This window comes from Diabrotica virgifera, chromosome 6 (assembly GCF_917563875.1).
Source record: "Diabrotica virgifera virgifera chromosome 6, PGI_DIABVI_V3a".
NCBI lineage: Eukaryota > Metazoa > Arthropoda > Insecta > Coleoptera > Chrysomelidae > Diabrotica > Diabrotica virgifera.
This window is the reverse complement of record NC_065448.1, coordinates 58,186,479-58,203,102: the sequence shown is the minus strand read 5'-3', so window position 1 is coordinate 58,203,102 and position 16,624 is coordinate 58,186,479. Positions and strand designations below refer to the sequence as shown.

The window sequence follows — 16,624 nt, the reverse complement described above, 5'->3', positions numbered from 1 at the left end:
GCTAGGATACTTCCTCGGAATACGACAGAGTGGATGGGATGTAGAGTAGTGATGGCCTCGCCAAGTTTTATTTGGTACGATCTGTTTTTTATCAAAATTTAAAAACTGTGGGGTTTTTTTAGAAGTATGAGGAAGTTGGAGTCGTTAGGCGAGAATAGCCCTAATTAAAGGCGGCTCAAAGATGGGGTTATTAGAATCTAACAACTTCCTCTTGGTAGACAGTCGAGAGTTTGCTGGGTAAAAGTACAGCGAACAAAAATAAGGCATGTCACATGGTGATTTAGAACTCAGGTCATGCGAATGGATTGGTACATTAATAAAGTCGTAGCAAAAAAATTAAAGGGAAGTAATTATTGAAGAAATTGTGGGATATTTCAAACGTGCTTCACAGCCTTTCCACGATGAAAACTGGGTACACTTAGTTTGCATAGGTACTTTGGAACAACGAAGCATGTGAGGACTATTTTATTGGATTTAAAAGGTATACCGGAAGGTTCATATTTGTAAATATATTCATTTCGTACTTTACATCGGGGAAAGTTATCGGAATTAGCTAAACTTTTTGACCGTAAGTTATCATAGCACGGTTCGATTCTATTTAGATCGACATCAAGAGAAACTATTTCGGGACATACTGGATTTTCGTCCAGAGGAACTTCTTTTCTTTAATACTGGCCGGTATATTATGGGCTAGGGTCGGATCGGGAAGTGCCAGTAGATCTTGCTTTTCTTTAGTGGTAACATCATGTCTTGCTTTACCGGTACCTCCATTGTCCGTCATGAATTCCTCAAACGTGAGGTCAGGTACTTCTTGGACTTGGCTTATTTCCACTTCTTCATCTCTGTCGTGGTCTCCTTCAAATGGTGCAACCGGTTATGGTATACTATTATTGGCTTCCCGTAGGAATCTTGCCGATTCGGGAGATATTGTCGTTAATTCTCTCCATAACAAGGTACATACCTTACCAGAACTCCTGAAACTTGGGAGAACAACCCTTTTGCTTCTTTGAATTATAGAGCCACACTTTGTCGTTATTCTTAAAACAACTTACTTCTGACAACTTATTTCTTACACCATTTGTAATGATTTCTTTACCTTATTATATGTTCAACACTTTACTATAATTAACAACAATTAATTTGTTTTCTTTATTTACATACACTTATTATTTAGTATATTTACTATTTTCAATAACTTATAACGCACAAAAGCATAATATAATAAAAATATATTTTAATTTACATCCAATTTACACAATTTATTTTTTTGACAAGAATAATAATAGTGGAGATAAAACAAAAAATTTCCACAGGAAATGTGGAGATAAAGCACAGCCAGAGTAAAGGAAAGTTTATTTCAAAGTAAAATTATGGATTATTCCGAACTAAAATGGTTACAGTAGGAAAAATGAAAGAATACCCATGAACGAACATATAAAATACGCTGTATTTTCCTGTCCCTGTGTCACACAAAAAATTGGCCAGCGCAAGTACATATAATAATTATTATTACATGCACTTGCGCTGGGCAATTTTCTTCGTGACACGGTGATAGGAAAATGCAGCGTGTTTTATATGTTCGTTCATGGGTATTCTTTCATTTTTTCGACTGTAACTAATATTAGATACAAGTAACTACGAAAACTAGCTAATTTTTTTACGAAACAGTTAAAACAAATATTGGAATTGTGGCTTTATTATTTAAAACTCCCTTTCAAGTACACATTTATAATCAAACTTCAATAGCAGAGAATATTCATTAAATCAAACAGAATTGAAGACCTTGGGTGAAGAGATTTAATGCAAGTCAAACCTTTTCAGCGCTAATACACTATAGCAAAAGTCCGGCGGACCCGTACTTGCAGAGTTTACATTAAATCTACATATAAAGAGCAAATATAACCGAGGATAATAGGACGTCAGCGTTAATGGAAATTGCACACTCTTCAGCGGCCCGTTGATTATCTTCGAAAGCGCCTTACTTACCGCCAACATTCATACGTTTCCATTAAATGGATTTATGCGTCAACGTAAGTAGAGACGCTTCTGCCTATCTGCATAGCAATGCACTGTCTGCGATAGGAATACATTGGCGTACAATGAATAAGAAATGATGGTATAAATTATACTCGCGATAATATTACTCTAAACATTACTATTAATATCGACAGATACTATATACATATACACCAAGCTACCCTAATATACTCGTAAATACAACCTTATGGCGCTTTAATGGCGCAGATGTGTAAACAAAAGTCTTTGGTTCGATTTTACTTTTTCTTTCTTTTTATCCCATCTCTATCCAACTTTGGACATAGGCCTTCCCCAAATCTTTACATATATGTCTAACCTTGGTTACGCTTTTCAAGCGAGTTCCTGCAGCTTTTACAATGTCGTTCTTTCATCGCGTTTAAGCCTCTCCTGTCCACTGTCTCCAGTTTTGTATTTCAGCATTCCATCTTTTATCTTCCTGTTTCGCATTGTGGCCGGCAAATGTCCCCTTTAATCCTGTTTATATGTTCTGTTTCAAGTAAACAAATGTAACAGAATAGATAACAGTTACTAGGTTTTACGTTAATCTCCACTAAATGTTGGGACAATCGTTAATTAAATAATTTCCTCTGTGGGGAACATACTAAATATTTGAGGAACTAGTTACTGTCAAAAAGAGATATTTTCCTTAGATATTAATCGCTCTCGATTTCCTTCCCTTCTTATCGATTATTGGGCGCTTTTGGGTTCTTAGCCAAAAGTGAAAGGTGGCTGATTGGCTGGATTTGCGCATTCTCTTCTGTTTTTTTCTTTCAAAAGTTCCTGTACAAGTCTTTTCCATTTCTCTCTATTTCTGGCTCTCCGTTCGACCTCTCTCCGTCTCAGGCCTAATCTTTCATGATCTCTGGTTGCAATTTTTCTCCAGCTATTATCGGTTCTTCCTCTTCTTCTTTTTTCTAGTTAGTATTCGAATCCCTGTCTGGTTATATTATTTGGTCCTTTTCTTAGAATACTGTCCAATCCATTTCGATTTACTTCTTTTAATTTTGATACTCATTTTTTCTTGTTTGGTTCTTCTCCATAGATCTACGTTTGCTCTATATTCGGCCAGTATATTTTTAGGATTTTTCTCAACGACTTGTTTATAAAGATTTGTAATTGTTTGGTAATTGTTTCCTCCTGTCTCCAAAACTCTGCACCATAAAGTACTATACTCTTGATTTGGGTTAATTCTCATATTATCGCGTATGTTGCAGATTGTCTTTAAGGACTTATATGTATGTTGTGCCTTTACCATTCTTTTTTCTACATGTGATCTACTACCGCCGTTTTTTATATCTCCCGAATCGGCAAGATTCCTACGGGAAGCCAATAATAGTATACCATAACCGGTTGCACCATTTGAAGGAGACCACGACAGAGATGAAGAAGTGGAAATAAGCCAAGTCCAAGAAGTACCTGACCTCACGTTTGAGGAATTCATGACGGACAATGGAGGTACCGGTAAAGCAAGACATGATGTTACCACTAAAGAAAAGCAAGATCTACTGGCACTTCCCGATCCGACCCTAGCCCATAATATACCGGCCAGTATTAAAGAAAAGAAGTTCCTCTGGACGAAAATCCAGTATGTCCCGAAATAGTTTCTCTTGATGTCGATCTAAATAGAATCGAACCGTGCTATGATAACTTACGGTCAAAAAGTTTAGCTAATTCCGATAACTTTCCCCGATGTAAAGTACGAAATGAATATATTTACAAATATGAACCTTCCGGTATACCTTTTAAATCCAATAAAATAGTCCTCACATGCTTCGTTGTTCCAAAGTACCTATGCAAACTAAGTGTACCCAGTTTTCATCGTGGAAAGGCTGTGAAGCACGTTTGAAATATCCCACAATTTCTTCAATAATTACTTCCCTTTAATTTTTTTGCTACGACTTTATTAATGTACCAATCCATTCGCATGACCTGAGTTCTAAATCACCATGTGACATGCCTTATTTTTGTTCGCTGTACTTTTACCCAGCAAACTCTCGACTGTCTACCAAGAGGAAGTTGTTAGATTCTAATAACCCCATCTTTGAGCCGCCTTTAATTAGGGCTATTCTCGCCTAACGACTCCAACTTCCTCATACTTCTAAAAAAACCCCACAGTTTTTAAATTTTGATAAAAAACAGATCGTACCAAATAAAACTTGGCGAGGCCATCACTACTCTACATCCCATCCACTCTGTCGTATTCCGAGGAAGTATCCTAGCACCCACACTCTACCTGCTTTTTACAGCAGATATACCAACTTGGCAACTTCAGATCTTACAACAATTGCAACATCACATAATATGATGATGACACGGTCCTAATAGAGTGCCAAGGAAATCCGACCCTAGCCTCTCAGATATTACAACGTCACCTAAATAGACTTAAATTTGGTTAAAATTGAAAATGAAAATGGTTATTCATTTTTGAGACTTAAATTTGTTTCAAACTGTGAAGAGTTGAAGTTAACAGCTCTAAGTTAATACACATTATGTTTACAACAAGGAAGAAGATCAATCCAGCTGTAACCTTTAACAACACTCCACTGCCAATAAACAGTGACGTCAAATACTTGGGGATTTATCTAGAGAGCCGTCTAACATAGCATAGGCATGTTTGGAACAAACGACTCAATCGGGGACTCCTATATAGAAATATATTCCTAATGGTTCATGAATCAAAAATCACGCCTAAGTCTAGGCTACAAACTACATATCTACAAATGTGTACTGAAACCCATCGTATAGCATTGAAATCTGGGGACAGCCAGTAAAGCAAACCTACCCAAAATTCAGCGCTTTAAATCAAAAGTTCTAAGACAACTGTACAGAGCTCCTTAGTACATTTCCAACAATAATATACATAGGGATATCCAAGTTCAAACCGTCAAAGAAGAAATTATTTCTCTGTGCTCCAAGTATCACCATAGACTGCAGATTCACCCAAACATCTTGGTCACCAATCGTCTCACACTCTTACAGAATAGATGACTAAAAAGAGCAGACACTCTTGACCTCAACACTAGAAACTAATTAATTATTCCAATTATTATTGTACTCTTTTAGGTATTTACTACTGTGGAATATCCATAAACTACATCGTTGAAAAAGGGGAGGGGGGACTGCTTATTACGACAGTATCCGACACGGGGGAGGGGGCCATGAGTGCATGTCCGACGTCGTTTGATATGTATATTTAAATTTGCAGAGATCAGCATTCAGCATTATTAAAAGTATCAGATACGTAACGATTTAAAAATGTAAAACATCAATACTACATACCTAATATAATATTATATTAAAAAATCGATAAAATCCTTTATAAAAGGTATATTTGTTAAAATCCCTAAAATGGGCTACATCACAGAACAGAACTAGTTTTCGATCGGATGACCGATCATGATCAGTATTTACCTAGAATGTGTATAACCTGATAAGATAGTGCAAAATATTTAAAATTTTGACTACGGTTTTAAAAAGTTAAAGAATAGAATAGAATAGAAATATGATTTATTGTCACTGAAAATTATACAATTTTATGGACAAAGCTTAACATAGAGTCACAAAAAAGATATACATAACAATAACAAATACAATTTTATGAAATTAGATAAATCGTCAATAAAAAAAATATAAACAAGTTAAAAAGTGAAGTAAAAAACAAAACCAATATATTGCAAAATTACTATTAATTGCAAAATTGAACATACAACATATAATATAACATATATTATATTATAATAAAACACAAACAAAAGGAACTAATAAGTTTAAGCTGCTGTATGTGACACCCAAATGTAGATAAATATACTTTAGTTACTTGTGTACATTACTGTGAATTCTTAGTTAGTCATTAAGAAACTCTTCTACTGAATAATATATAGTCTTTTAGATAAATGAGCTTTTGTAATTTTACGGAACTTGAGAAAGATGTTGCAGATTTAAGTTGTAAAAAGACATAGTTGTATAGTTTTTTTGCGGAATATAGTATAGATTTCTTTACTAACTCAGAAGACGGGATCGGTAAATAAACATCAAAAGTTGAATTTCTGGTGGAGTAGTCATGATGAGGCCTTGCTGGAAAGACATTCATGTGTTTACGAATTAAGCAAACAGTTTCTAAAATATACAAAGATGGAAGGGTTAAAATTTCGTGATCTTTAAAGTAACTTCTGCAATGGGTTGTTCTTCTGAGGCCAAACAGATATCTTATTGCTCTTTTTTGTAATTTGAAAATAACATCAAATTAGGCAGCTGTACTAGACCCCCAAAAAGGAAGACCATATCGAAGATGAGACTCGAACAAAGAAAAATATGTTATTTTAGAAGATGCTAAATTGAGTTCCTTCGAAACAGATCTTATGGTATAGCAGGCTGAGGCGAGTTTCTTACTTAACAAATCGATATGAAGGGACCATTTAAGGTTGCTGTCTAAAAGAATACCAAGAAATTTTACAGAAACAACGGTAGAGATCTGGCTGCTATTCACAAGCAGTGGTTGAAGAGCACCTTTATATGATAATGCTACCGTTTTATCCACGTTAAAGGAGAGTAAATTAGAGTCAGACCAGGTTTTTATCGTAAGAAGATCAGAAGTTATAGTTGCATGAAGAGTTGCAATAGTTGAGTTGCTCCAAGTGATACTGGTATCATCAGCAAAAAGAAAAAATTTTCCATCGATTTTTAAGTTATACTCACGTGAATATAACATGCTACGGTATTTAAAAACGTAGTCAAAATTTTAAATAGTTTGCACTATCTTATCACATTTTAGGTAAACACCGATGATGATCGGTCATCCGATTGAAAACTAGTTCTGTTCTGTGATGTAGCCCTTTTTAGGGATTTTAACAAATATACCTTTTATAAAGGATTTTATCGTTTTTGTAATATATATGGTATACAGCCAACTACAGGAAAACTTTTTCCTCGTGGATATTATAAAATTATATGCTAATATAAATAAATTTAAAAATAAATGAAAACAAAAGGTTCACGAATATAAATAGATATACCCTATTTTAAAATTAAAAAGAATTATATTAGATACTTTTATCGCATACTTTACATTTCGTTTTTATCAGTCACAGCCTTAAATGATATTACTATTAGCACTTTTGTACAGAACAACAAACAATTAACCATTGTTATTTGTGTTTAAACAAACGCTTCTATACAGAACAACGTCTGGAAGCAATAAATATTAAAATGTTAGTTCATTGATTTACTGACTACTGTATGTGAAACAATTCTAAAGAACGAATACAAATAAAATATCGTGTTCTATTTAGTTAGTGCATTGTATTTATACTTAATAAAAGAAATGGCATCGAAATCAAAACATATTTTTTTTATTTTTTAAAGCTTTAAAATGAAGATATTTCAATTCCAAACATAAAAAAAATTGTAAGGCCGGATTAACGAATTTGTTGCTTAGATATTATAAATTGTTTATCCCAAGAGGTCAAATGTCGAAGGCTATAACTTTTTGAAAAAAAATCGTAGATAGTTGGTGAAACATCCAATCTCCTTCTAAAGAGTTATATTTTCATATTTTGATGTAAATAAATGCGTAAAACATTTTTTAACTTCTAATTTTTGGGTTTTGAAAATAAGGGGGCAAATTTCGTTATAACATTTAGAGCTGAAGCGGCCCTGTACATCCCATGAGTTTTTAACTTAAAGATTATTGTTGCTAAAAACGAAACGAAGATTTATAAAAAAATAAAAAATTTCTACGACCAACTGAAGCCGAGTTAAATGTTGCGCTTGAAAATAAGGGGGCAATTTTCGTTATAAACATTTAGAGCTGAAGCGGCCCTGTACATCCTATGAGTTTCTAACTTACAGATTATTGTTGCTGAAGACGAAACGAAGATTTATAAAAAATAAACATTTTCTACAACTAACTGAAGCCGAGATAATTGTTTCTTTTTTCTTAAATCGTAGTGCCTTTATTTACAACAATTAAGAATTTATTTTACAGTCGTTGACTAAAGAAAGACTGATATTATCTTAAATTAAAAATAATTATAAAATATAGTTACATTTAATTATTAAAAATTATTTTTAAAATCGGTGCTTTTGCGAGCGTCCGAATTTTGCAAATCGCCCGGCTCGCTTCAAATCCGCGCGCTCGGAAAATTTTATAAATTTTGACCGAAAACAATTTAATAATATTACCATTATAATAAACAGTCTATTTACCACTGTATTTGTTTTTCTTGATAAATTTTATATGTGAAATCTCATTTCTGAAGAAATAATATTACAAAAATGTTACATATATTATATGAAATATATAACTATATTTTAAATGTTTTCATTGTTATATAAATATAATAATAATAATGTTACTTCTTGTTATACAATATAAAACTTTTTCTTCTTGTAGTGACTATCCGTTTTGGATGTTGGTGACCAACATGGCAATCTGTACTTGCACACTAAATCGGTACTGCTGCTCTAAAAAGATTTGTAGTTGTTGTGTTGAACGACGTACGTAAATTTTCTAGCAAGGTAATCCTTCGCCTTCCTGGTTCTCAGTTTCCAAATGGGGTTTGCCAAATTGCCATGATGGTCGCCAACATCCAAAACGGATATTCACTACAAGAAGAAAAAGTTTTATACTGTATCATAAGAAGTAACATTATTATTATTATTATATTTATATAACAATGCAAAAATTAAAAATATAGTTATATGTATCATTTTTGTAATATTATTTCTTCAGAAATGAGATTTCACATATAAAAGCTTATCAAGAAAAACAAATACAGTGGTAAATACACTGTATATTATAATGGTAATATTATTAAATTGTTTTCGGTCAAAATTTAATACAAGTTACGTAAAAATTTTCCGAGCGTGCGGATTTGAAGCGAACCGGGCGATTTGCAAAATTCGGCCGCTCGCAAAAGCACCGATTTTAAAAATAATTTTTAATAATTAAATGTAATTTTAGTTTAAAATAATTTTTATTTTAAGATAATATAAGTCTTTCTTTAGTCAATGACTGTAAAATAATTTCTTAATTGTTATAAATAAAGGCACTACGATTTAAGAAAAAATAAACAATTATCTCGGCTTCAGTTGGTTGTAAATTTTTTTATTTTTTTATAAATCTTCGTTTCGTCTTTAGCAACAATAATCTGTAAGTTAGAAACCCATAGGATGTACAGGGCCGCTTCAGCTCTAAATGTTTATAACGATATTTGCCCCTTATTTTCAAACCCAACATTTAGCTCGGCTTCAGCTGGTCGTAGAAATTTTTTATTTTTTTATAAATCTTCGTTTCCTCTTCAGCAACAATAATCTGTAAGTTAAAAACTCATATTATGTACTGGGCCGCTTCAGCTCGAAATGTTTATAACGAAATTTGCCCCCTTATTTTCACACCCAAAAATTAGAGGTTTAAAAATGTTTTACGCATTTATTTACATCCGAATATGAAAATATAACTCTTTAGAAGGAGATTGGATGTTACAACAACTCTCTACGATTTTTCTTCAAAAAGTTATAGCCTTCGACATTTGACCTCTTGTGATAAACAATTTATAATATCTAAGCAACAAATTCGTTAATCCGGCCTTGCAATTTTTTTTATGTTTGGAAGTGAAAGATCTTCATTTTAAAGCTTTAAAAAATAAAAAAAATATTTGTACAATAAATAACGCAATTGTAAAAAACTGCCATTTTGGACCTTTCGCATGCTGTTTTGCAATAACCAATAAACGAAATTAAACTTACCATAGCTCAAATTGTAGGTTTTTTAATTTACTACAACTTTTTATTAAAAAGTTTTTCTCTAAAATCAATAGCCTAAGCTGCAAAATTAAAAATTTTTAAAAATTGCAAATTTAACAAATTAAAATCGCAATTAAAAAAAAAGCTCACAATGTTTTTGGTCACATTTTAGTAGAAGTTATTCCTGGCATCGTCCTTTACAACACCTGATAGGTTTCAAAAATTCCTGAATTATATCACGTTTTTTCACCCGCAGCCTGGGGTAATACTAGCAGAGTGACTACAGACTGGGGTATATAAAACATAAGTAACTACTCGTAGAATCAATATAAACATTATAAGATTTACATTGAAATTTTTATGCTATTGACGTTGAGCAGATAGTTTAAATTTGTTGTTTTAAAAATGTATTGTTTTCTTTAATTTTTATATAGCTATTGGTAATTAAATTGCCTTAAAAAATAGATATTATTTGACTTCGTATATTGTTTTTTTTTTAATTCGCTTGAGGTACTACATTGCTATTGTTTGGATATGTTTGATCAATAAAGCCGATAGTGGAATGGTAGAGGGAATGAGCTAGTGATAGTGAAAATACTATGCAGAAGAAGGAGCTAATTCCCGATCTGAAGCCGTAGTGGGCATGTAAGTTCAGGAAACTGGACTGCTTCTGATCGACAGTTTTGGCATTTACGCAAATAAAATAGGCAAATCTGCCTCGACAGTTGTGCTGTTTGTAAGATGCTGGACGCTCCCGCCCACCTCTTTATCTATTAGAGGTAAACTAATTAGAAATGAACTTCTAGAGGGGAATGGATTTTTAGTTTGGATGAATCAACATGACGAGAGAAGAGAGATAGAGGAGAGAAGTACACTGTCTGATCTCTGGGGTGATGAAGAAGAAAGAAAAGAAAGACAGAGGGTGTGGGGGTCTGGAATCTTATTCGTGATAGCCAAGCTCATAGTCCATTCTTTCACGGTTTTTGCTCTAAATTTTAAAGAACCGCTTGGATTGACATGAAATTTGGCATACGTATAGCTTACATGTCAAAGAAAAAAAGTGATATTGTGCCGATGTGTGCTTTTGCCGTGGGGGTGACTTTCACCCCCCTTGGGGGTGAAAAAATATATGTCCAAAATAAGTCCGGAAATGGGTAAACTGACTAATTTTAAGTAACTTTTGTTCTATAGAGCTTTTTCGCCAAGTCAACACTTTTCGAGTTATTTGCGAGTGAATATGTTCATTTTTCAACAAAATAACAAAATTTTTAGACGGTTTTTTGCAAATAACTCAAAAAGTAAGTATTTTGTCGAAAAAAAACGTTGTTACAAAAATATAGCCTATAAAAAAGTAAAAAAAATGGTGTACGCGTTAGGTCTCTGGATCTCGTAGAACCACAGTTATAGCCAATGAAAAATAGATTCATATTCACCAAATTTCAAATAGAATATTTCGACGTGAAATATCCAAAAAATGAAGCACTTTTTGGGGAAAACCCATTATTACTTTTTTAAAGTGCTTAAAAAAAGCTTTATTTCTGTTTTTACAAAAAGTTTCTAGCATTAAATTTAAGCAAGTTACGCTTAAAATAAAGTTGGTCCCTTTTGTTTTTGCAAAAAAAAATCGGGAAGACCACCCCCTAATTAGCAACTTAAATGAAATTAATCGTTACCGCTCCACAAATTATTTTACTTATGTTGTGTTTATATGATCTGTAAGTTTCATCGATTCAAAGTGCTTATTTTAAAACAAAAAAAATCAAATTTGCTTTTCTGAATATCACGTATTTTTTTGTTTTTCTGTTAGACAAAAATTGATTAAGATTTGGTGTTTCTAAATTTGCATACATTCGTGATCAGTGACTCGTTCAACCCCTTTTAACTACAGCCCTTTCAATAATAAGGACTTTGAACAGATGAAACTTACAGATCATATAAACAATATATACACGAGTCAAGAAACTTGTGAATCGTAACGATTAAGTTCATTTAAGATACTAATTAGGGGGTGATTTTCTCGATTTTTTTACCAAAACCAAAAGGGACTAACTTTATTTTGAGCGTAACTTGTTTAATTTTGATTCTAGAAATTTTTTTTATAAAACAAAAATGAAGCTTTTTTTAAACACTTTAAATAAGTTGTAATGAGTTTTCCCCGAAATGTGCTTTATTTTGGTTATTTCACGTTAAAGTATTCCATTTGGAATTTGACGAATATGAACCTATTTTTCATTAGCTATAACTCTGCTTCTACTAGATGTAGAGACGTGATATATACACCATTTTTTTAAATTTTTTACAGGCTATATTTTTGCTAAAAATGTTTTTTCGACAAAATTCTTACTATTTGAGTTATTTGCGAAAAACCGTCTAAAAGCGTAGTTATTTTGTTGAAAAAATGAACATATTCACTGCCAAATAACTCGAAAAGTATTGACTTAGTGGAAAAACTCTATAGAACAAAAGTTACTTAGCCAGTTTATCCAATTCCTGACTTTGTTTGGACGAATATTTTTTCACCCCCAAAAGGGGGTGAAAACCACCCCCAGGGCAAAAGCACATATCGGCACAATATCACTTTTTTTCTTTGACTTGTTAGCTATGTGTATGCCAAATTTCATGTCAATCCAAGCGGTTCTTTAAACTTTAGAGGTTTTGCAATATTTTACCGTTAAAGAACGGACTATCAGTACCGGTAAGAATTTAGGTTATGGCCTCATAGAAATATTTTATTTTCTTTGTTTTCATTTTGTATAGACCTTTTGGAATAATTTCTATTGATTTATGGTTTAGGGTACGAGTGGCTTCTAGTTCAATTTAATATAATTTAATATAATATGCGGTTTTTTAGTCTTTGTAGAATGGCAAAATCACTACAGTGGAACCTCGCTACGTCGGATTAATCGGGACCTCGGCCGATCCGGGTTATCGAAAATCCAGATTAGCCGAAGAATATGATAAAAATTAGTAAAATACATATAAATAATAAACAAATACACATTATAACTGCAAAAACCTGCATTATAATTGAAATACATATGAATGCACAGTAGCTACATCTAAAGGACATCGCACACATCTTATGGAAAATATAATGTCACTCAAATTCAATAAAATTTATACGAATAGATTCGTTTTAAATTAACGGTCAAATCTTATCATTGCGCCAACTCTTAATTATGGTTAATTATGGCGCAAATTGCAATTAAAGTTTATCGAAATCAAATTTTTTAGTCAGTAAAAGTGTCAGTTACAATCACTATTGCTCTGGGTGCTATTCAAAAGAGCTTAAACCCCGCTGGGCCTAAGCGGATTAGTAAAACTAATCCGCTGATTTATGTAGTACCAACAATTTGGGTATTATAAAATATTTTTTTTTAACTTGTGTATGTATCGATTTGATTTTAGATTTATTTATATAAATTTCTGCTCTTATTATTGAAAATATGGAGTTGGCGCAATGATAAGATTTGACCGTTAATTTAAAACGAATCTATTCGTATAAATTTTATTGAATTTGAGTGACATTATATTTTCCATAAGATGTGTGCGATGTCCTTTCGTACAGTTGTATATAGTATTATTGGTAAAAAAACTCAGTCAAAATGAAAAAATGTGTGTTTTTTGTGATGAAAATCGCTCCGGGTTAGCCGGATATCCTGGTTATCTGGGGCCGACTTATCGGGGTTCCACTGTACTTTGGAACGGTATTTAAGGTTAATCTATCACTACTCTTAGAACTTCTGGTCTAGTGGATACTGATCATATAGGAGTCTGACAAGAAAGTATAGAAAAAGGAATGGTTTTCTTATTTTGTTTGCACAATTAATTTTAATTATATTTTATGTAAAAAATGATAACATTTTTAACTGAATCTGTGTTACTGAATTCGCTATCTCTAGTATGATATCGATGTAGTAGGCGTGGATCCCAGCAGGACAGACTTTGATGTATGGGAACACTGGAATAGGTTAAAAGTCTGGAATGTCAGAGTATGAAAATGTTCCATGTATTTTGTCGGACAGAACCTCCAATGAATTTATTACCCCTTTCATTAAACTCTCATGCAAAAATCAGACTGGTGTTTATCACCAACTTAGCAGTTTAATGAGTGGAATACAAAGAACATGTCAAATGACAGGAATCATGATGGTTATTAATGAAAGGGTAACAAATCAATTTAATATTCTGTCCGACAAAATACATAGGACGTTTTCCTAATCTGACGTTGGGAGCGTTCAAGTATTACGTAACGCAGGTTGGGGGGAGGGGGGTCAACAATCTTCAAAAATTGCGTTACGTAATAGTTAAACGCCCATTACAGTGCGTTACGTAGGGGGAAGGAGGGTCAAAAATCTTCCAAAATCGGGTTACGTAATACTTGAACGCTCCCGTTCCAAAATTTTAAAACTTCCCATGTTCCAATGATCCCGTACATCAAAGTTTGTCCGACTAGACACCGTTAAGTTATTAACACATTTTCAGCTTGCTATTAGTCAACTTTTTTTTGGTACGCGGGATCCAGAATCCAGACCTATAAAGTTGTTTATACAAAAAACACAATTGCTTTTATTCTTCCGTTTGATATGCAAACCGGTATTGTATATTACATTTTCCAAAGTATGTAGTTAAAGTCATATCTCTAATTACAATAACATTTACATTACGTCCTTAATCCATTAAGAATTGCTTAAATTGGCCTATTAAGCAAAATGCAGCACCCTTAACTTCATTTATACACCAATGCTAAGGGTGCTTATTCATTGTAGTGGAAATTCTCAGCAAGTGCTTCATTACAGCATAAGATAAGCCATCAAATGCTACAATAACTAGTTGGAATATGAGGCACGGTTTTGCAATTACACTCGCAATGGTAGGCGAATTATCAATGAGTGTTTATTACACAAGTTCTCGAAGGAAGGGATAGAGTTTGAATTTAGAGTGGGTTGTTTCGGTAAGTATACAAATTGCTTTAACGAGTAAGAATATCCAATAAGTTTTATTGGTACACTGTTATAAAACTTCAGTTCACGATAAAAACTACATTTTAAATTACTACACGATAAATTAATATAATTTCTTATATTGTGGTGTGGACTGTATGTTTTAGGTTGCTGGTTTAAGGTAAATATGAGAGGGGTCATAATGATACAGACAATATTACAAGTTTATAAAAAATCTTAGCTAAGTTACTGTTTGATTACTGTTCACCCGCGTCTCGATCAAACACATATGCCCGTTTATTGGAGAATTAAAACTTCTCCCCCTCTTACAGATGCTTATCTAGAAACTAACAACTTTAGCATTAACACTAAATAAATATTACCCATATATATAATCTTTCTATTGAGGAAATCGCAATCTTTCCAAAGATCATAAAACCTACATACAGAAACTTACCATGCCAATAGAATAAAATTATAAAAATTAATTTTATCTGAATTTTCTAATTATAAATACATCTATACAGATGGTTCAAAAACATGTAAAAGTGTAGGTAGCGCTTATTATGTTTCTAATATAAAAAGTGGTAATTCTTTTAGACTGCCGAACTTTATGCCATTGAAAGAGCTCTAACTTACGCGGTTGAATTGAACTTTGGAGACAAGGATATTCTATCAGATTCTTTATCTGCCCTTGAGGCAATATCACAACCAATAACCAAAAAACACAACAATGTGTTGTTATGCCATATTAAAAGGACAATCGCTCGATTTAAAAATAATAGCAGTGACTTGGTCTTTATCTGGGTAAAAGGGCATGCCGGAATCAAAGAAAATGGGATAGTGGATGAAATGGCAAAGAATTTAGCAACTTTAAATGAAATAGTAGATTTAACAATCTCCAGCGATTACATTCCAGAATTCCATAAAAAATTAAGAAAGAAATGGGAAGCTATTTGGCTTAAGTTTGTACAAATTTCGAGGAATCCATACACTTACATATACCCACAACTTCCGCAAAATATCCCACATATATTTGATTATCACGTTACTCGATTTTATTCCACATCCGTAAGTCGCTTAAGATTAAACCATGGCAATTTTCCTGTACATTTAGCTAAAATAGGAATGCGTGTCAACTCTCTCTGTTCATGTGAAAACTACTCTACTGCAGATTTAAATCATATAATCTTTAATTGTGAACTTATAAATACCATACGAAAGCACTAATTGCTAGACTTCAGGAGCAGAATGTAAGTTTACCGCTGAATATTTCACACCTAATAAGCTTCAATACCAAATAAACAAGGCGAAAACGGCGGGTTCGAAGGGAAAAATATTCCCATGAGATTTTTTTGCATAATCACATTCGTGAGACATCCCAGAATAAGGTTCAAGAAGTCGCCCACGCGAAAAGTGGGCCAATTTTTTTTTAACAATTTTTTTTAATCAAATTGCAAAAATCAATATTTTTGGCCCGCACAATTTTTTCTTTAATTTTTTGGACCATTCTGGACAAAAAAGATCTCTTATCATTTTTCTCTAAAGTTGATCGTTTTCGACTTATAAGCAATTTAAAATTGAAAAAAACGAAAAATGGCTATTTTCAAGGCTTAATAACTCGGTTAAAAGTTATTATTATGAAAGTCAATATACGACTAAATCAAAGTTTAAAGCCCCCCCTACAAAATCCTGAAAAAATTTTTGTCATCATTTTATTACTAAGCTGTTATTTTTAAGTAATAATAATAAGCGCCATGCACGTGTGCGGCATCTGTAAATGCTGAGTGCGAGAGAGAAGCCATTCCAGCAGTCCAATCGTGCATCTTACTCGCACTCACATTTACAACCGAGTCAATACGATCTAACCGCTCATTGTTATTAATTAAAAATAACAGCTT

General features: G+C 32.8%; 1 protein-coding gene across 1 annotated transcript in view; it reads right to left on the bottom strand.

The window, feature by feature from the left end:
- Nucleotides 1–619: 619 nt before the first annotated feature.
- The window catches only part of LOC126886072 (uncharacterized), a 72,039-nt gene continuing 56,034 nt past the window's right edge, over nucleotides 620–16,624 (bottom strand). The window contains exon 3 of the mRNA XM_050652915.1: nucleotides 620–855. Coding sequence (XP_050508872.1) covers nucleotides 620–855 — 236 coding nt within the window. The remainder of the gene's footprint in view (nucleotides 856–16,624) is intronic.